The sequence below is a fragment of the Anomaloglossus baeobatrachus genome, chromosome 1, assembly GCF_048569485.1.
Source record: "Anomaloglossus baeobatrachus isolate aAnoBae1 chromosome 1, aAnoBae1.hap1, whole genome shotgun sequence".
In the NCBI taxonomy this organism is placed as follows: Eukaryota; Metazoa; Chordata; class Amphibia; order Anura; family Aromobatidae; genus Anomaloglossus; species Anomaloglossus baeobatrachus.
This window is the reverse complement of record NC_134353.1, coordinates 817,718,265-817,738,696: the sequence shown is the minus strand read 5'-3', so window position 1 is coordinate 817,738,696 and position 20,432 is coordinate 817,718,265. Positions and strand designations below refer to the sequence as shown.

Sequence of the window (20,432 nt, the reverse complement as noted above, 5' to 3'; positions counted from 1 at the left end):
CACTCCGTAGAGTGTCGGAGCTTGCAGCACTGTCATGCAAAGCCCCCTTCTTGGTTTTTCACCAGGATAAGGTGGTTCTCCGTCCTGTTCCGGAATTTCTCCCTAAGGTGGTATCGCCTTTTCATCTCAATCAGGATATCACCTTACCTTCATTTTGCCCTAATCCAATTCACCGCTTTGAAAAGGATTTGCACTCATTAGATCTAGTGAGAGCACTCCGTTTCTACGTGTCTCGCACAGCGCCCCTGCGCCGTTCAGATGCGCTTTTTGTCCTTGTGGCTGGTCAGCGTAAGGGTTCGCAAGCTTCCAGGTCAACCTTGGCTCGGTGGATTAAGGAACCGATTCTTGAAGCTTACCGTTCTTCGGGGCTTCCGATTCCTTCGGGGCTGAAAGTCCATTCTACCAGAGCCGTGGGGACATCCTGGGCATTGCGGCACCAGGCAACGGCTCTACAAGTGTGTCAGGCAGCTACGTGGTCTAGTTTGCACACTTTCACAAAGCACTATCAAGTGCATGCCTATGCTTCGGCAGATGCCAGTCTAGGTAGGCAAGTACTTCAGGCGGCGGTGGCCCACCTGTATGAGGGAGTCGTGTCGGCTCTTGTTATCGAGGTATTCTTTTACCCACCCAGGGACTGCTTTTGGACGTCCCAATTGTCTGGGTCTCCCAATGGAGCGACAAAGAAGAAGGGAATTTTGTTTACTTACCGTAAATTCCTTTTCTTCTAGCTCCTATTGGGAGACCCAGCACCCGCCCCTGTTCCCTTCGGGCTAGTTGTTCTTTTGTGTACACATGTTGTTCATGTTCAATTGTTTCTGGTTTTCAGTTCTCCGAACATCCTTCGGATTGAATTTACCTTAAACCAATTTATAAGTTTCCTCCTTCCTGCTTTTGCACCAAAACTGAGGAGCCCGTGATGCACGGGAGGGTGTATAGGCAGAGGGTAGGGGTTACACTTTTGAGTGTAATACTTTGTGTGGCCTCCGGAGGCAGAAGCTATACACCCAATTTTCTGGGTCTCCCAATAGGAGCTAGAAGAAAAGGAGTTTACGGTAAGTAAACAAAATTCCCTTCTTTTGCTTATGAAGATGTGAGTTTGGGTGAGGAAACCCACGGCTGCTCAACGGACTGTGAAAACTAGATGTGTGAAGCCAGCCTAGGAACCAAAACCACTTATCTTATCTTACTTCTGCTACAGGACAAGGCTGAGAAGAGTTCCTCCAGTACTCCGGTCTCTATAGCATCAGGGAAGGTTCCAGAGTCCTCAAAGGTAATATCATCGTAAGAGAACATAGAGGAATTTGTATCATAAATGATCAGATTACGAGATTGTCTTTTAATATGTTAGGTGTTCTGTCAGTGACTATAGCTACTACTGATCGCTAAAGAAAAGTGTAAGGGAGATAGGCAAGAGCTGTGCTATTTTATTTTCTTATTCCTGAAAAGGGGTTATGTGGCCTTATGATATTCATAGCCTGTCCTTAGGGTAAAGGAGTTTGTTGTGTTGCTGAAGCAGAAAGAGCCTGTGTCGTAGATCATCAATTTTGATAAAATTGCCTCAAAGGATAAGTTGGGTCCAATACTTGGCACCCCTGCCAATCATCTGTTTTTAGTTCTGGGGACGGCCAGATGTAAGCGTTAAATATTGCTGTACTGCCGCTGTAATGTATACCTGCCAAGTAAGTAAGCAAATTCAAGCGAGTAATAACTGATGTGCAGTATTGAGCAGTGGCTACTACACAGTGAACATTGGTCCACAATACAGTTACACTCAATGTGATTACATCCGGCCACTGTCAGAGCTCATAATAGAAGATTATTAGAGGTGTCAGGTGTGGGCCCCCCACTGATCTGATATTGATGCCCAGGCCCATGTCTGAAAACCCCTTTAATTTAAGCTGACCATGCTGTTTCCCTGAAAAATCTCATATTTCATGGCCGACTAGCTGACTATGTTGATCAGATATGTAGATTTATAACGTCAATGTCTGTCCTGTGACAGCCCCTTAAAGAGGTTGACCTCTACTAGGACAACCCTTTCTGATTCCATGTTTCCCCCAGGTAAAAAAAATAAAGCCTATACTCTCCTCCCATATCGGTTGCTGTTCAGTGGTGACATCAAGTGAGCCCTGCATCCAATTAGCAACCAGCTTCTGTTTCCTCGCTTTCAGACCAAACAACTTAATCAACAGGAAGTGAGCGTTGCAGCTGCCCTCACTTCCTGTTGATTGCTCATTTGGTCCAAAGGTGGGGAGACAGAAGCTGTCTCTGATTGGATGCGGGGCTTGCGTGATGTCCCAACGTCCCGGGAGTGCGACGGCGCCTCTACGGCAGGTGAGTATAGGCTTTTTTATTTTTTCTGGGGGAAATGTGGAATCAGAAGGAGTTGTCCTAGTACTGGACAACCAAATTAATAATGTGATATCAGATTTTACCTGTAAAGTCCTTTTTGCGGTGTTTTACTCTATGGGGATGTCACTTTATGGACATTTGATAATTTCACACAACCACATTTATTTTAGATGACTGGATCTGTACTATACATTTTTGATTATTTTTTTGGGTGTGTAATGTCACATCCATTGTTATAGTTCCGGCAGTGTTAACTGGGTGACACAATACACACAAGTTATTCTGCATAATGAACCGACACAATGATTTGTACAGTACATGGACATTTTTTGGATTAAATAGAGGACTTTATAATGTTGCTCAGTCTCTGGTCTATATTTAACAGGCCCTGTCCTCTATAATTTCTAGATCTAATTATAGTTCTTGCTGAAGCTATTACTTTTCTTCAATACTTCTTTAACACAATTCCAAGTCTACAATGGTCTGTGTGTGCCGTGATGGCCACTCAGCAGAATAATCATTCATCTCTGTTGCAGGAAAAGGTCGAGAAGAGTTCCTCAGTCCATAAAGCCGAGACATCGGGGAAGGCTGCAGAGCCTCCAAAGGTATAAACCACATATTAGGAGAATTCTGATAGATGCTTTTATATAGCATATCGCACACCTACCGGGAGGTCACGGAACTTCACATAATGTTCTTGATTGTCATATATTTTGAGCTTATCAAAAAATAAGGAGCAACATTAGTGTTCTTTGAATCTGACGAAAATATTTCTTGATAGAAATCTCACCGGTTGTAAAAAAATATATAATAGGAATAATTGCACATAATACAATGACTAAATCTGTTCTGCTACACTAGACAAGAATTTAGGGGCCTTGACCTCAGTCTACGCTTGTCCTTGCTCCTGATGTCTTCCTGCACAAATACTATGAGACTTGGAGAACCTTTTTAAAAAAAAAGAGACCTTGTCTGATGCATAGGCATGTATCACACATGATCTTTTAAAGGGATTGACATCTTTATATATAATCTGCATATAAGGCTGGGTAATGAGAATATAGACAGTTTACTGATGTGTTTTTTAGAAGTTGTCTTGTTTAATCTTTGTGAAGCCTTACCTCCTTACAACTCAGTTCTTCTCCCCAAACAGCACACCAATACCATTCAAAAATGACCACTGATGGAGGAGCTTGTTTTTTTAATAGATCAGTGCCTTTTAAAATGGACTGTCAGTTACATAGTTACATAGTTACTTAGGTTGAAAAAAGACCTAGGTCCATCTAGTTCAACCTTCCTCCACCAGTTCTACATTTAGTCACTAAGTCATTTATAACCAACAATGTTTTGTGTACTGAGGAAATCATCCAGCCCTTTTTTAAAAGCTGTTATAGTATCTGCCATTACTACCTCTTGTGGTAGGGCATTCCACAGTCTGACCGCTCTAACTGTAAAGAACCCTTTCCTATTTAGATGTCGGAATCGCTTTTCTTCCACTCGCAGTGAGTGCCCCCTGGTCCTTAGTATTGTTTTCGGAAGAAATAAGTTATGTGCCAGTCCTTTATATTGACCACACATGTATTTATACATATAAATGAGATCTCCTCTGAGACGTCTTTTTTTCTAAGCTAAACATATCTAACTTTTTCAATCTGCCATCATATGGGAGGCCTTCCATTCCTTGTAATAGTCTAGTTGCCCGCCTTTGAACTGACTCTAACTTCTGAATGTCCTTTTTAAAATGTGGAGCCCAAAACTGGATCCCGTATTCCAGATGTGGCCTTACAAGTGATTTATAGATGGGTAACAATACGTTGGGATCACGGGATCTAATCTCTCTTTTTATACACCCTAGAATCTTGTTTGCTTTAGCAGCTGCTGCCTGACATTGAGTGCTGCTGCTCAGCTTATTTGTAATGAGAATACCCAAGTCCTTCTCCTGTTCTGTAGTCCCGAGTTTACTTCCATTTAATGTATACGCAGCTATAGGATTACTCCGTCCTAGGTGCATTACTTTACATTTATCAACATTAAATCTCATTTGCCAAGTATCTGCCCATTCTGACATCTTATCCAGATCTTTTTGTAATATTGTACTATCCAGGTCAGTTTTTAATATCCTACATAGTTTGGTGTCATCGGCAAAGACTGACACTTTACTATCAATCCCATCCACAAGGTCATTAATAAAGAGATTAAAAAGAATTGGTCCTAGCACAGATCCCTGCGGCACCCCACTGCTGACTATAGCCCATTTAGAGAATGTAGCATTTATGACTACTCTTTGTTTCCTATCTTTTAGCCAATTCCTTACCCAGTTGCATATTGTGTCCCCTAGTCCTTGCTTCTGGAGCTTTAGTATAAGGCTATTATGTGGTACAGTATCAAATGCCTTTGCAAAGTCCAAATAAATCACATCAGCTGCATTACCAATATCCAGGTTTGCACTTACCCCCTCATAGAACCCCAACAGGTTGGTTAGACACGACTTATCTTTCATGAATCCATGCTGTCTGTCAGTTATCATATTATTTTCTGCAATATATTTTTGCATGTCATCCCTTAAAATGCCCTCAAAAACTTTGCATACTACTGATGTCAGGCTTACTGGACGGTAGTTGCCTGGATCTACCCTCTTACCTTTCACAAGCACAACTACAGAGGTGCACAACCTTTTGGCCCACTATGCCATTTTCTTTGCCCCCCAAACATCTAGTCACACACATGTTTGCCTATGTGTGGTTGTTTGCATGTAGAGTCCATAACAAAGAAAATGTAGATGGCACATGGTCATCTGCACTTCCCTTAAATTTTAGGAGAATAGGGTCCTTGCCCCTCTTTGTCACTCTAGAAAGATGTATATGAGTTTTATAGGTGGCAATCTACACTTGTGGGTCTCTACATTGTAGTGTTTGTCTTTTAGGTTTACAATGTGGAGAGCCACAATTACGCATGGCTTTCCCCTCTCCCAAGTCTTACTAGGTGTACAGGGGACCTCAAATATTCCCACAGGTCTATCAGGCATTTATGGCATTTTAATATGCCAAAAATGTCTCAATTGGTAATATCCCTATATCATTTATTGTAGTCCTTGGAAGTAATTTGACATGACAAGGTGGCTCTTGGACCACAAAATTTTGTGCTCTAGTATTAGAGGGCATTTGATTTAACCTCATTGTGTACTTTTAATAACTGCAGCAAAGTAAATGTTCACTTTGATGTAGTTTATTTCAGGAGGATTCTAGGATAAGAAGTTAATAAACGTTGTGCTAGTCCAGTATTTTTTGGAGTGGTTTTTCAGTTGTTTATGTAACCAATTTCCGTGACCGACTCCTGTAATGGTTGAGTGGTTGAGGTGGCAGCAGTGTTGCCAAGAGCTATTTTAAGCCATAAAGAATATGGGCATCTCATTGTCGAGATGTAAATTCTGTGCTAAATAATTCATGTAGACAGCTGGGAAACCCCACACTGGTGTCATGTCTAACACTGACATTTTCCTGTACCATACAGAGGAACATTATGATTAATATTTAATCACCGATCACAATATAGACCTCATACATTAATTTATCACTGACTCAATCACCAGACGGTGCAAAGATACATGTGCATCTCTCAGTGTTCTTCAACCCTCCATAGGTCACAAGACATTATGAAATCTGACAGATGGTGTTAGGCCGCACTGATTGTACACATGAGAATCTGTCACCAGGTTATGCTAATTTGAGAAACTTTCAGATGGGGAAGTAAAAACCTGAGGAGAGTCTCTCTAAATATATTTTAAATTCACGATAACTCGTCCTAGTTCCAATATAATGCTATGACATCGCTGGTGCCAGGAGACCCAATAGTATCTAGTGCTACCAACTGCTGTGGAACAACATGCAGAGACCCCTCAAACCACGTGGGTCTATCCAGCCACCCACTACGTCTAGCTTTTCCTGTAAGACGTCCTAAACCAGGTGGATCTCCACAAGAACTAGTATGTTACAAGCAGGGTGATGGAGAATTTTACAAAACAATAAAACTGATATTTAAACCGGTCACCAGGTCAAAAGTGGCCCATTTTTCCTTCTATTACATTTTTTTTCTTTTTTAAATCCATGTTATGCTTCCAAAGATATCAGCCTTTTATATAGTGCTCCCAGCTAATTTTTATGGACTTTGCCAAGTGGGCGCTTCTCACTGGTCTTTGGCGGCGTGTCTCTGGAACCATATAATGGATGTCTAAAAATGTTAAAAATGCTCAAAGGAGCAGCAGGAATAAAATAAGCTCACATACTGGCAATGTTTGATCTGGTGACAAGTCTTCTTTAAACATGATTTCTTCGGCGCTCCATTGGGAGACCCAGACGATTGGGTGTATAGCACTGCCTCCGGAGGCCACACAAAGCAATTACACTAAAAAGTGTAAGGCCCCTCCCCTTCTGGCTATACACCCCCAGTGGGATCACTGGCTCACCAGTTTTCTGCTTTGTGCGAAGGAGGTCAGACATCCACGCATAGCTCCACTGTTTAGTCAGCAGTAGCTGCTGACTATATCGGATGGAAGAAAAGAGGGCCCATATGGGGCCCCCAGCATGCTCCCTTCTTACCCCACTTGTGGTTTGTAAGGTTGAGGTACCCATTGCGGGTACGGAGGCTGGAGCCCACATGCTGTTTTCCTTCCCCATCCCCCTGAGGGGCTCTGAGGAAGTGGGATCTTACCGGCCACCAAGCCCTGAGGCCGGGCTCCATCCACAGACCCATAGAACCTGCTGGATGTGGAGCGGGAGTGCCGTTCAGGGACAAGGCCCTGCAACTTTCAGGTACTCTGTGTCCCCGTATGGCAGGCCACGCACACCCCAGGCTTGCTGGGTGTGCTAGTGCGCCGGGGACTGTAGCGCTGTGCGCTGGGCTTATAGTCCCCGCAGATTACTGGGGGACTTTGTGTGTGGATCGCCGCGCCGACCGCCCCTGGAGCGGCGGCGCAGCTGCGACTTGTAGTGCGCCGGGGATGCGCCGACCGCGCTTTTACGGCGGCGGCGCTTCTAACTTTAGTCCCCGGTTTCCTGCGGCCTAGCTCCGCTTCGTTAACGCCCCCCACCCTGTCAATCAGGGTAGGGGAGAGACGTTGTTCAATCGGCAGCGCCGAGGGCTGGAGCACGATTTACATGCTCCAGCCCTCTCACTGAGCACAGTAGGACACAGGCTTCGCGCTTTTTCTCTGTGCACGCCCTAGGCCCGCCCCCAGGCTTGCAGCTCCCCAGGACGCCGGCAGCCATTATACACATGCAGTCTGGCTGGAGAACGGACGCAGGCTCTGAGGGACCCAGGCTAGGGGTTTCTGGCGACCACACACCCGCGCTAAGCGGGCGGTAAGCAGCACATACGTGCGGCCCCACTAGTGCCACAGTGTTATTTTGGGTACTGCACTGTAAGGTCGCTTCTTGGCTGTTCACCCTATATTGCTTTGAGGAGACAACAGCATGTCATCCGCAAAACGCAAGGGTGCCAAGGCACGGGCTGTATACACTGCTTGTACAGCATGTGGGGATAATCTACCAGCAGGCTCCAACGACTCTCATTGTGTGCAATGTTCAGTCCCAGTGGCACTTCGTCAGCCAGAGCCTATTGTGGTGGTAGCCCAGGCAGAGACGCCTGTGAACCCTACCCCGGTGACGGGGACAGAATTTGCAGTCTTTGCTGATAAAATGTCTGTGACTATGACAAAAATCCTGGAGACCTTGCAGTCCAGGCCAGTTGCTCAGACCATGGACACCGCTGTGTCTATGTTCCCCGGCCCCCCTCAGCTGGAATTAATCCGTAATTCAAGGGGGTCCCAGGCATCACAGGCTGAGGGCTCTGACTCCGATGACAGTCCCAGTCCGCCTAAGCGAGCTCGCTGGGAGAGACCCTCCACGTCATCACGCGGATCAGGGTCTCAGCGAGAAGGGTCTCTATATGATGGCTCAGAGGTGGGTGATCAGGAGTCCTGTCCTGACGCCGCACTCAATTTGGATACGCCAGATGGTGACGCCATGGTAAATGACCTTATAGCGGCCATCAATAGGCTGTTGGATATTTCTCCCCCAGCCCCTTCTGCAGAGGAGGCAGCTGCACAGCAGGATAAATTCCATTTCCTGTATCCCAAGCGTAAATTGAGTACTTTTCTGGACCACTCTGACTTCAGAGAATCCATCCAGAAACACAATACTTATCCGGACAAGCGTTTTTCTAAACGCCTTAAGGATACCCGTTATCCTTTTCCCCCTGACGTGGTCAAACGCTGGACCCAGTGTCCAAAAGTGGACCCTCCAATATCCAGGCTTGCAGCTAGATCCATAGTTGCAGTGGAGGATGGGGCTTCACTTAAAGATGCCAATGACAGACAGATGGACCTTTGGTTGAAATCTGTCTATGAAGCTATTGGCGCGTCGTTTGCTCCAGCATTCGCGGCCGTGTGGGCGCTCCAAGCTATTTCAGCTGGTCTGGCACAGGTGGACTCTCTCATACGTCCAGCAGTGCCGCAAGTGGCGTCCCTAACTACGCAAATGTCTGCGTTTGCGACCTACGCTATCAATGCGGTACTGGACTCTACGAGCCGTACCTCAATGGCATCCGCCAACTCTGTAGTTTTGCGCAGAGCCTTGTGGTTAAAGGAATGGAAAGCAGATTCTGCTTCTAAAAAATGTTTAACCAGCTTGCCATTATCTGGAGACAGACTGTTTGGTGAGCAATTGGCGGAAATCATTAAACAGTCCAAAGGTAAGGACTCCTCCTTACCCCAGCCCAGATCAAGCAAACCTCCACAGAGGAAGTGGCAGTCAAAGTTTCGGTCCTTTCGAGGCTCGGGCAAGCCCCAATTCTCCTCGTCCAAAGGGACTCAGAAAGAGCAAAGGAGCTCTGATTCCTGGCGGGCTCACTCACGCCCCAAGAAAGCAACCGGAGGTACCGCTTCCAAGGCGGCTGCCTCATGACTTTCGGCCGCCTCCCTCCGCATCCTCGGTCGGTGGCAGGCTCTCCCGCTTTTGCGACATTTGGCTGCCACAGGTCAAAGACCGGTGGGTAACAGACATTTTGTCTCACGGGTACAGGATAGAGTTCAGTTCTCGTCCTCCGCCTCGGTTCTTCAGAACTTCCCCACATCCCGACCGAGCAGATGCCCTTCTGCAGGCGGTGAATTCTCTAAGAGCAGAAGGAGTGGTGGTCCCTGTTCCTCTTCAGGAACGAGGTCAAGGTTTTTACTCCAATCTCTTTGTGGTGCCAAAAAAGGACGGCTCATTCCGTCCTGTTCTGGACCTAAAACTGCTCAACAAGCATGTGAACGCCAGGCGGTTCCGGATGGAATCCCTCCGCTCAGTCATTGCCTCAATGTCTCAAGGAGATTTCCTAGCATCAATAGACATCAAGGATGCTTATCTCCACGTGCCGATTGCTACAGAGCACCAACGCTTTCTACGCTTCGTGATAGGAGACGACCATCTTCAGTTCGTAGCTCTGCCATTTGGTCTGGCGACAGCCCCACGGGTGTTCACCAAGATCATGGCGGCAGTGGTAGCAGTCTTGCACTCTCAGGGACACTCTGTGATCCCTTACTTGGACGATCTACTGGTCAAGGCACCCTCTCAAGAGGCATGCCAACTCAGCTTGACGGTTGCACTGGAGACTCTCCAGACGTTCGGGTGGATCATCAACTTCTCAAAGTCAAATCTGTCACCGACTCAATCACTAACGTATCTTGGCATGGAGTTTCATACTCTCTCAGCGATAGTGAAGCTTCCGCTGGACAAGCAGCGGTCTCTACAGACTGGGGTGCAGGCTCTCCTTCAAAGTCAGTCGCACTCCTTAAGACGCCTCATGCACTTCCTCGGGAAGATGGTGGCGGCAATGGAGGCGGTTCCGTTTGCGCAGTTTCATCTGCGCCCACTTCAATGGGACATTCTCCGCCAATGGGACGGGAAGTCAAAATCCCTGGACAGGAAAGTCTCCCTTTCCCAGACGGCCAAGGACTCTCTGCAGTGGTGGCTTCTTCCCACCTCATTATCACAGGGAAGATCCTTCCTACCACCGTCTTGGGCGGTGGTCACGACAGACGCGAGTCTGTCAGGGTGGGGAGCAGTTTTTCTCCACCACAGGGCTCAGGGTACGTGGACTCAGCAGGAGTCCACCCTTCAGATCACTGTTCTGGAAATCAGAGCAGTGTATCTTGCCCTACTAGCCTTCCAGCAGTGGCTGGAAGGAAGGCAGATCCGAATTCAGTCGGACAACTCCACAGCGGTGGCATACATCAACCACCAAGGGGGGACACGCAGTCGGCAAGCCTTCCAGGAAGTCCGGCGGATTCTGATGTGGGTGGAAGCCACGGCCTCCACCATATCCGCAGTTCACATCCCCGGCGTAGAAAACTGGGAAGCAGACTTCCTCAGTCGCCAGGGCATGGACGCAGGGGAATGGTCCCTTCACCCAGACGTGTTTCAGGAAATCTGTCGCCGATGGGGAAGGCCGGACGTCGACCTCATGGCGTCCCGGCACAACAACAAGGTCCCAACCTTCATGGCACGGTCTCGCGATCAAAGAGCGCTGGCGGCAGACGCCCTAGTGCAAGATTGGTCGCAGTTCCGGCTCCCTTATGTGTTTCCACCTCTGGCACTCTTGCCCAGAGTGCTACGCAAGATCAGATCCGATTGCAGCCGCGTCATACTCGTCGCCCCAGACTGGCCGAGGAGGGCGTGGTATCCGGATCTGTGGCAGCTCACGGTCGGCCAACCGTGGGCACTACCAGACCGACCAGACTTACTGTCCCAAGGGCCGTTTTTCCATCGGAATTCTGCGGCCCTGAACCTGACTGTGTGGCCATTGAGTCCTGGATCCTAGCGTATTCAGGATTATCCCAAGGGGTCGTTGCCACCATGAGACAGGCTAGGAAGCCCACGTCCGCTAAGATCTACCACAGAACGTGGAGGATATTCTTATCCTGGTGCTCTGCTCAGGGAGTGTCCCCCTGGCCATTTGCATTGCCTACCTTTCTTTCTTTCCTGCAATCTGGGTTAGAAAAAGGTTTGTCGCTCGGCTCCCTTAAAGGTCAGGTCTCGGCGCTATCCGTCTTTTTTCAGAGGCGTTTGGCACGCCTTCCTAAGGTGCGCACGTTCCTACAGGGGGTTTGCGATATCGTACCCCCGTACAAGCGGCCGTTAGATCCATGGGATCTGAACAGGGTACTAGTTGCCCTCCAGAAGCCGCCCTTCGAGCCTCTGAGGGAGGTTTCACTTTCTAGACTATCACAGAAAGTGGCTTTTCTGGTAGCGATCACATCTCTTCGGAGAGTGTCTGAGCTGGCAGCGCTATCATCCAAGGCTCCCTTCCTGGTCTTCCACCAGGACAAGGTAGTGCTGCGCCCCATTCAGGAGTTTCTCCCGAAGGTGGTATCCTCTTTTCATCTTAATCAGGATATCTCTTTGCCTTCGTTTTTGTCCTCATGCAGTTCATCGGTATGAGAAGGATTTACATTTGTTGGATCTGGTGAGAGCACTCAGAATCTACATTTCCCGCACGGCGCCCTTGCGCCGTTCGGATGCACTCTTTGTCCTTGTCGCTGGTAAGCGCAAAGGGTCGCAGGCTTCTAAGGCCACCCTGGCTCGATGGATCAAAGAACCAATTCTTGAAGCCTACCGTTCTGCTGGGCTTCCGGTTCCATCAGGGCTGAAGGCCCATTCTACCAGAGCCGTGGGTGCGTCCTGGGCATTGCGACACCAGGCTACGGCTCAACAGGTGTGCCAGGCAGCTACCTGGTCGAGTCTGCACACTTTCACCAAACATTATCAGGTGCATACCTATGCTTCGGCGGACGCCAGCCTAGGTAGAAGAGTCCTGCAGGCGGCAGTTGCCTCCCTATAGGGGAGGGCTGTCTTGCAGCTCTAACATGAGGTATTCTTTACCCACCCAGGGACAGCTTTTGGACGTCCCAATCGTCTGGGTCTCCCAATGGAGCGCCGAAGAAGAAGGGAATTTTGTTACTTACCGTAAATTCCTTTTCTTCTAGCTCCTATTGGGAGACCCAGCACCCGCCCTGTTGTCCTTCGGGATTTTTGGTTGTTTTTCGGGTACACATGTTGTTCATGTTGAACGGTTTTCAGTTCTCCGACGTTACTTCGGAGTGAATTTGTTTAAACCAGTTATTGGCTTTCCTCCTTCTTGCTTTTGCACTAAAACTGGTGAGCCAGTGATCCCACTGGGGGTGTATAGCCAGAAGGGGAGGGGCCTTACACTTTTTAGTGTAATTGCTTTGTGTGGCCTCCGGAGGCAGTGCTATACACCCAATCGTCTGGGTCTCCCAATAGGAGCTAGAAGAAAAGGAATTTACGGTAAGTAACAAAATTCCCTTCGTTCGTCAGTTTAAGTATTCAAGTTCTTATTTAATTTGTGAGACTTGTGTGTCTAGCTTAGGCTGGGGTGTCATGTCACATTATTAACCGTAAAATTACGTCCTAAATGACATAATCTTACTGCCCGCGGTCCTCCGGCGGCAGCATGCCGCGATCGGCACACATCTCAGCTGATTTTCACAGCTGAGATGTGTGCCTGCTAGGCACGAGCAGAATCGTTATCTGCTCGTGCCGATTAACCCCTTATATGGCGCTGTCAATACATGACAGCGCCATTATAAGCGCGATCGCGGTAAAGTTTTTACTTACCGCCGAAACCGGAAGTCACGTGACGCGATCACGTGACTCCCGATAGTTGTCATGGTAGCACAGGGTCATGTGATGACTCCTGTACTACACCTGACTTAGTTTCACTTTCGCTGTGCCCGGGGCACAGCAAAAGAGAAAGAGAGCGTATCTGCTGTTTACAGCCTTGCAGCTGTGATCAGCAGATACTGCAGAGCGATCGGAATGCTGATCGCAATAGCCCCCTAGGGGGACTAGTAAAATAAAAAAAAAAAGTTAAAAAATAAGTTTTAAAAAATTAAAAAAAAACAAAAAAACCTAAAAGTTCAAATCACCCCCCATTCGCCCCATTGAAAATTAAAGGGTTAAAAAAATAAAAAATATACACACATTTGGTATCGCCGCGTTCAGAAACGCCCAATCTATCAAAATATAAAATCAATTAATCTGATCAGTAAACGGCGTAGCGGCAAAAAAATTCCAAACGCCAAAACGACGTTTTTTTGTCGCCACAACTTTTGCGCAAAATGCAATAAGAGGCGATCAAAACGTAGCATCTGCGCAAAAATGGTACCGTTAAAAACGTCAGCTCGAGACGCAAAAAATAAGCCGTCATTGAGCCTAAGATCCCGAAAAATGAGAACGCTACGGGTCACGGAATATGGCGTAAAACGTGCGCCACTTTTTTCGGACAAACTTCCGATTTTTTTTAACCCCTTATATAAAAGTAAACCTATACATGTTTGGTGTCTACGAACTCGCACTGACCTGAGGCATCACACCCACACATCAGTTTTACCATATAGTGAACACAGTGAATAAAATATCTCAAAAACCATAGTGCTATCGCACTTTTTTTGCAATTTTTCAGCATTTGGAATTTTTTTGCCATTTTCTAGTACACTATATGGGAAAACTGATGGTTTCATTTAAAAGTACAGCTCGTTCCGCAAAAAATGAGCCCTCACATGACCATATTGACTGAAAAATAAAAAAGTTACGTCTCTCAGAAAAAGAATGGCGAAAAAAAAAAACGGAAAGCGAAAAATCGGCCGGTCGTGAAGGGGTTAATTGGAACTGCTCTTAGTGCAGTACAGAGTGGATCTACGTGAGCATCCACAGCTTATATATTTCTATAGATATGTCTTGTGTTATCCTCAATCCAGCACGTTATTTCTGAACCATCACAATGGCTGACAAGCAGTATTGCACTGTTTGTAGGAGTTGCTCAACTATCTAGTAAAAAAAATATGATGGAATGATCGGAACATGTTTGGTAAAGCAAGGTACATTCATCCAGATAGATAATAAAAATTTCAATAATTAAATTTTCTTCAACATAGTTTTTAATATCTTTTGTTTTTTGTCCGTCTATTTCTTCAATCCATAAAAAACTATTGCGTTTCTGGCAGTCCTCTTAACCAGGGTTAAGGGCATTATCCACCAGGGAAAGCATTCATTTATAATATCTTAGTTTTGTCCTTCTGTTTTTTTGTGGATTGAAGAAATAAAGTGGAAGAAAATATGATTTAATTTTTTTATTATCTTCCCGGATGGATGTGCCTGTCTTTTCTAAACATGTTCCTGTTCATCGCTGATCTGCACCAGCTTCCAGGGAAGGCACTCTCCGGTTAGGGGTCTTCAGCTTACAATTGCAACAAGTGTCGATGAGTAGAATTGTGTGAGTACCTAACCATTCGTAGTCGCTATACTCATTACGAGTACTGTCTAATACTCGTGTATTCATTCTGAATAGCATGTGTAAAGCAAGTCAATGGGGAAAAACTTGCAATGTAATGAGTAACCTGAATACCGTACTTTTCGTGCAAGTAGCGAATAGTGCGAAATTTGGATTACTCGTTACGTTGCGAGTATTCCCCATTGACTTGCATTGCACGTGCTATTCGCAACGAATACGCGAGTATTAGACAGTATTCGTTATGAGGATAGCGAGTACGAATAGTTAGGTACTCACTCAACTCTATTGATGATATCTCTTTATTCGTGGTTTTATGATGGACTAATATTTGATTTCTAGATTAGGAATAGTGTAGTTGTCTTACATAATTTGGTATGAAAAGGATCTCTTGTGATATCATTTAGCCATAGAAAACAATGACTGCAAAGCCTCTCTTGAGGACCTTACATGTCCACACATTGCACAGCAGCCAAATGTGCATTGTGTAATGCTTCAATTCTCCTGCAACACCACCATGCTAGGTCACTGCTTGGTTTACAGGTCAGGACATATTGTGCTATTATTATTTTTGGTGGAACTCGAAGATTAATTGTTTTCAGTACTTATGAAGGATATGTTTTAAAAGGAATTGCTCTACTTGATTTATTAAAATAAAGAATAAGTGAAGACAATGATTCCTTAAATTTCAAGCATGGAACAATTTTAAATGTATAAAACTACTAACTGGTTTTAAAAATAATAAGCTATATATTAATCGCGTGCTTCTGTCCATGTTCTAGTCCACAACTCAGAGCTCCTTGGAAAAGCCTAGTGCCCAGAAGACAGGCAAAAGTTAGACCTGTGGTGAGTCTGTTAAGTAATAATCTTTGAATTAAAAAACCAACCAGCGTACATGGATTATTATTATTATTATTTATTATTATTATTATAGCGCCATTTATTCCATATACGTACAACAATCATCAACAGTACAAAACAGACTGGTATAGGAGGAGAGAGGTCCCTGCCCGCGAGGGCTCACAGTCTACAGGGAATGGGTGGTGGTACAATAGGTGAGGACAGAGCTGGTTGCGCAGTGGTCTTCTGGACTGAGGGCTATTTGTAGGTTGTAGGCTTGTTGGAAGAGGTGGGTCTTGAGGTTCCTCTTGAAGCTTTACTCGATAGGGGAGAGTCTGATGTGCTGAGGTAGAGCATTCCAGAGTATGGGGGATGCACGGGAGAAATCTTGTATGCGATTGTGGGAAGAGGAGATAAGAGAGGAGCAGAGGAGATCTTGTGAGGATCTGAGGTTGCGTGCAGGTAGGTACCGGGAGACTAGGTCACAGATGTAGGGAGGAGACAGGTTGTGCATGGCTTTGTATGTCATGGTTAATGTTTTGAACTGGAATCGTTGGGTGATGGGAAGCCAGTGAAGGGATTGGCAGAGTGGCGATGCTGGGGAGTAGCGAGGGGAGAGGTGGCTTAAGTGGGCCGCAGAGTTTAGGATAGATTGGAGGGGTGCAAGAGTGTTGGAAGGGAGGACAGAGAGCAGAAGGTTGCAGTAGTCAAGCCTGGAGATGAGGGCATGCACTAGTGTTTTTGCTGATTCTTGGTTAAGGAAAGCACGGATCCGGGAGATATTTTTGAGTTGTAGTCGGCATGAGTTGAAGAGGGCTTGGATGTGTGGCTTGAAGGATAGAGCAGAGTCGAGGGTAACTCCAAGGCAACGAGCTTGTGAGACTGGGGAGAGTGAGCAACCATCAAGTTTGATGGAAAGGCTTGTTGGAGGAGATGAGTGAGGAGGAGGAAAGACAATGAACTCTGTTTTGTCCATGTTATGTTTTAGGAATTGCGCAGAGAAGAAGGATAAAATAGCAGACAGACATTGTGGTATTTTGGTTAGTAGAGAGGTAATGTCAGGTCCAGAGAGGTAGATCTGTGTGTCATCGGCATAGAGATGATACTGGAAGCCGTGGGACTCTATGAGCTGTCCCAGGCCGAAGGTGTGGATGGAGAACAGCAGGGGTCCAAGAACTGAGCCTTGGGGGACACCGACAGATAGGGGGCGAGATGAGGAAGTGGTGTGAGAATAGGAGATGCTGAAAGGTCGGTTAGGTATGAGGAGATCCAAGATAGGGCCAAGTCTGTGCTGCCCAGAGATGAGAGAATCTGTAGTAGGAGGGAATGGTCTACTGTGTCGAAGGCAGAGGACAGGTCCAGTAGGAGGAAGATAGAGTAGTGCCGCTTGGCTTTGGTGGTTAGTAGGTCATTAGTGACTTTAGTTAGGGCAGTTTCAGTGGAATGATGCGGTCGGAAGCCAGATTGTAGTTGGTCAAAGAGGGAGCAGGATGAGAGGTATGAGGACAGTTCAAGATGGACATGCTGTTCTAGTAGTTTTGAGGCATAGGGGAAAAGTGATATGGGGCGATAGTTTGACACAGAGGATGGGTCAAGGGAGGGCTTTTTGAGGATGGGTGTAATAGAGGCATGTTTAAAGCATGAAGGGAATACACCAGTTGTTAGTGATAGGTTGAAGAGACAGGTTAGGGCTGGGATGAGGACTGCAGTGATGTTGGGGATGAGGTGCGATGGGAGCGGGTCCAGTGCACAGGTGGTTAGATGTGATCGTGAGTAGAGTGGAAAGATTGTTTTCTGTCATGGTGGAGAAGCTGGATTTGGAGGAAGAAGGCTGAGTGGCTGTGGTGATTGTGGGCCAAAGCTTGCTCTTATGTTGTCAATCTTCTGCTGGAAGAAAGAGGCAGTCTTCAGCTGAGAGGATGGGGAGGTGGTGCTGGATTATGAAGAGTATTCTGCACTGAATGCACAGCTAATAGGATAGAATAGGGCTATGTTTTAGGTTTTGCCAAATACATGATGATGTTTCAAAGAATCTACAGCAGAAATTTGAGGCTTTATGGGAATGTGCCCTCAGATAGATGTGAGAGTATCTGATGCAATATGCTAATGATCCAATCCTGCAATCTGATCACACCTGCGGAGCGGGAGGTATTTATCCCCCCCCATCACCCCCATTGTCAGCTGATGCGATTATCGCACTGCACTCGGATATCATAGTCCGATGTTTCACTCGCACTCATAGACTAATATGGGTGCGAATGACACGTCTCGCTGACAATCGCAGCATGGTGCAACTTTTCTCTCATCTGGATGAGAAAAAAAGCTGACCATCTGCTCTCACCCACTAAATAACAATTAAACTTAATTTGAAAATCCACATCAGAATGACTGTATAATCCTGTTGTGAAAATGAAATAAACATGTTAGGGAAGGGAAACCTTTTAATAAATGAATTTACAGTCATACAGATATGGATTTATAATGACACCAGCCCCATTAGGTCTAAGATCTATACATTAATGTAGGTCATTTGAACTGTGAAATCTGGTGACAGATCCACTTTGAGCTATGATTTCTACCATATTTGTGCCAGCATAGGCGCACACGGATCAGTTCTAAGGTAATATCATGAAGTATAACCTACATGTCATCATATTTCTCATAGAAGTGTAATTCAAGTTTGAGAAACTGGGCAGGGATAATTCATGGGCAAGGATGGAAGCTGCTGTATTCTCGCCCATAGAAAGACCAAGATATCTTGGTGTGATTAGTAGTGTCACTGCAGATCATGGAGAAGGTTGTCACTGCAGATTTCAGCTTTTTGTGGCCCTTGGAAAGAGGTATTTACAAATTTTGTGCCTTCACATGGACAGTTCTTCCTCCTGATCTGGTCCATCATGACTTCATTATGATGGCACATTGCTCTAGGTTGATTTGTTATTAGTTCAGAGACCCCTGGTCGTGGTGGAATTTTCCATTGTAAATGATCAATTTCCTATTACCAGTGATTGAGTGCAGCATGGCGGAGTCCAGACATGACTTATCCCCATTTTTTTCTACTTTCTTTCAGATGCAGTTTCTGTCTAGGAAGAACAAAGATTGATACAAGGACGATGCCTTCCACTCCATACCTTTCCCTATAACCTGTTGCGTTTTATCAAAGCGCTAAATGAATTATTTCTTCTTCCTTCTCTGCAAAATCTGTTTTTCAGTTCTTTGAGGGGCAAAGCTTCCATAGTTGTAATAGAATATCTGATGTAAGTAATAACATAAGACCTGCAACCTTTGCACATATTTTCCACATAGAACACATGAGGTTGCAGAGCATTGTGTACATGACATTGTACCATAGTGAGATGATGGCGTGGGTCATATTATTATATTCCTGTTACAAGGGCTGCATGTTGATCAGTATGTAACAGAAAAACACATCCTCTATGTTTACAAGAACTGTGCCTTTTTTACTCGCTGATTCCCTGTTCATGCACATAAAACGTAATGGGGCTTCTCTGGCGTGGACAGGACTTTATCATTTTGCTTATATTTTTGTAAGGAGATGGTTGCACTGATTCCCAATAAATTGATTTGCTATGGATATTTCATAGCCTGGTGCAGAGAAATAGATTTTTACTGGATGTGTGTCAGTGATGTATGGGCTATTTTGCTTTAAACTGTGGAACACTATCAGAAATAAAGTTTCTTGAAAACCTAGGTCTTGCTTCAGTGTCTTATTGGATACGGTTTGCATATACACTTGGGACATTACAGCTACATAGCTTTTATGAAATCCTATTGTAAGCCTGTAGGCATTAATATGGATTTGGGCTCCACTTCACAGCTACAACAGCTTCTAATCTTCCTCTTAGGCTACATGCGCACGCTGCTTTTTTTCCTGCTTTTTTGCTGCTTTTTTGGCTGCAGTTTTGTCAGCTGAACTTTCTGACATCTGACTTCCCAGCAAAGTCTATGAGAAGTCAGATTTGTCATGCGCACACTGCAGTTTATTTGTCAGCGTTTTTTTTGTCAAAAGTTTGTGACAAAAAAAATGCAGCATGTTCATTCTTCCTGCGTTTTTGTCAACATTTGTCACCCATTGAAATCAATGAGGGCATCAAAAACGCAGGAAAAATGCATGCTAATCAAAAGTGGTGCATTTTACCTGCCTTTTACCTGCGTTTTTGCTAGCAAAAACGCAGGTGATTTGTCAGGAAGTGAGGTCAGGCAAGTGGTCCCGTCCCGTCTTCCACGTGTTCCCCGAAGTACGCTGTCCCCAGGGGAGATGATGTGAAGGACGGGACTATCAGCGGCGGCGACAGCGAGAGGGAAAAATCAATGTTTTCAGCTGCCAACGTCCATCCCCCTCTCGCTGCCGCCGCCGCTGATAGTCCCGTCCTCCCCGTGTTCCCCGAAGTACCGCGGTCCCCGCACAGGGGAGATGATGGACCCCTCTCACCGCCACCGCCGCCGCCACTGAAAGTCCCGGGCTCCACGCTCCTGCCGCCGGCCGGCTCCACGCTCCTGCCGCCGGCCGGCTCCACGCTCCTGCCGCCGGCCGGCTCCACGCTCCTGCCGCCGGCCGGCTCCACGCTCCTGCCGCCGGCCGGCTCCACGCTCCTGCCGCCGGCCGGCTCCACGCTCCTGCCGCCGGCTCCTGCCGTCGGCTCCACGCTCCTGCCGCCGGCTCCACACTGTAGCGCGATCAGCTGAGCTGTCAGAGGTTACTCGCGGCCACCGCTGGATCCAGTGACAGCGGGTAACCTCGGTGACTCAGCTGATCGCGCGGCTGTCTTCATTAGCTGCATGGAGGTGACCGGAGCGGCGGTGTCTGCTGCTCCGGTCACCTCCATGCAGCACTGCTGGAAGCGACGCTGGAGGACTGTGGATTACGCCGGACA

The 20,432-nt window shown here is 46.4% G+C and overlaps 1 protein-coding gene across 9 annotated transcripts in view; it reads left to right on the top strand.

Moving 5' to 3' along the window:
• The window catches only part of CAST (calpastatin), a 330,646-nt gene extending 311,398 nt beyond the window's left edge, over positions 1–19,248 (top strand). For all 9 annotated transcript variants that reach the window (XM_075325071.1, XM_075325072.1, XM_075325075.1 and 6 more), the window contains 4 exons: positions 1,199–1,270; positions 2,889–2,957; positions 15,480–15,543; positions 18,608–19,248. In XM_075325071.1, coding sequence (XP_075181186.1) covers positions 1,199–1,270; positions 2,889–2,957; positions 15,480–15,536 — 198 coding nt within the window. In that variant the 3' untranslated portion in view covers positions 15,537–15,543; positions 18,608–19,248. The remainder of the gene's footprint in view (positions 1–1,198; positions 1,271–2,888; positions 2,958–15,479; positions 15,544–18,607) is intronic.
• The last annotated feature ends 1,184 nt before the right edge of the window (positions 19,249–20,432 follow it).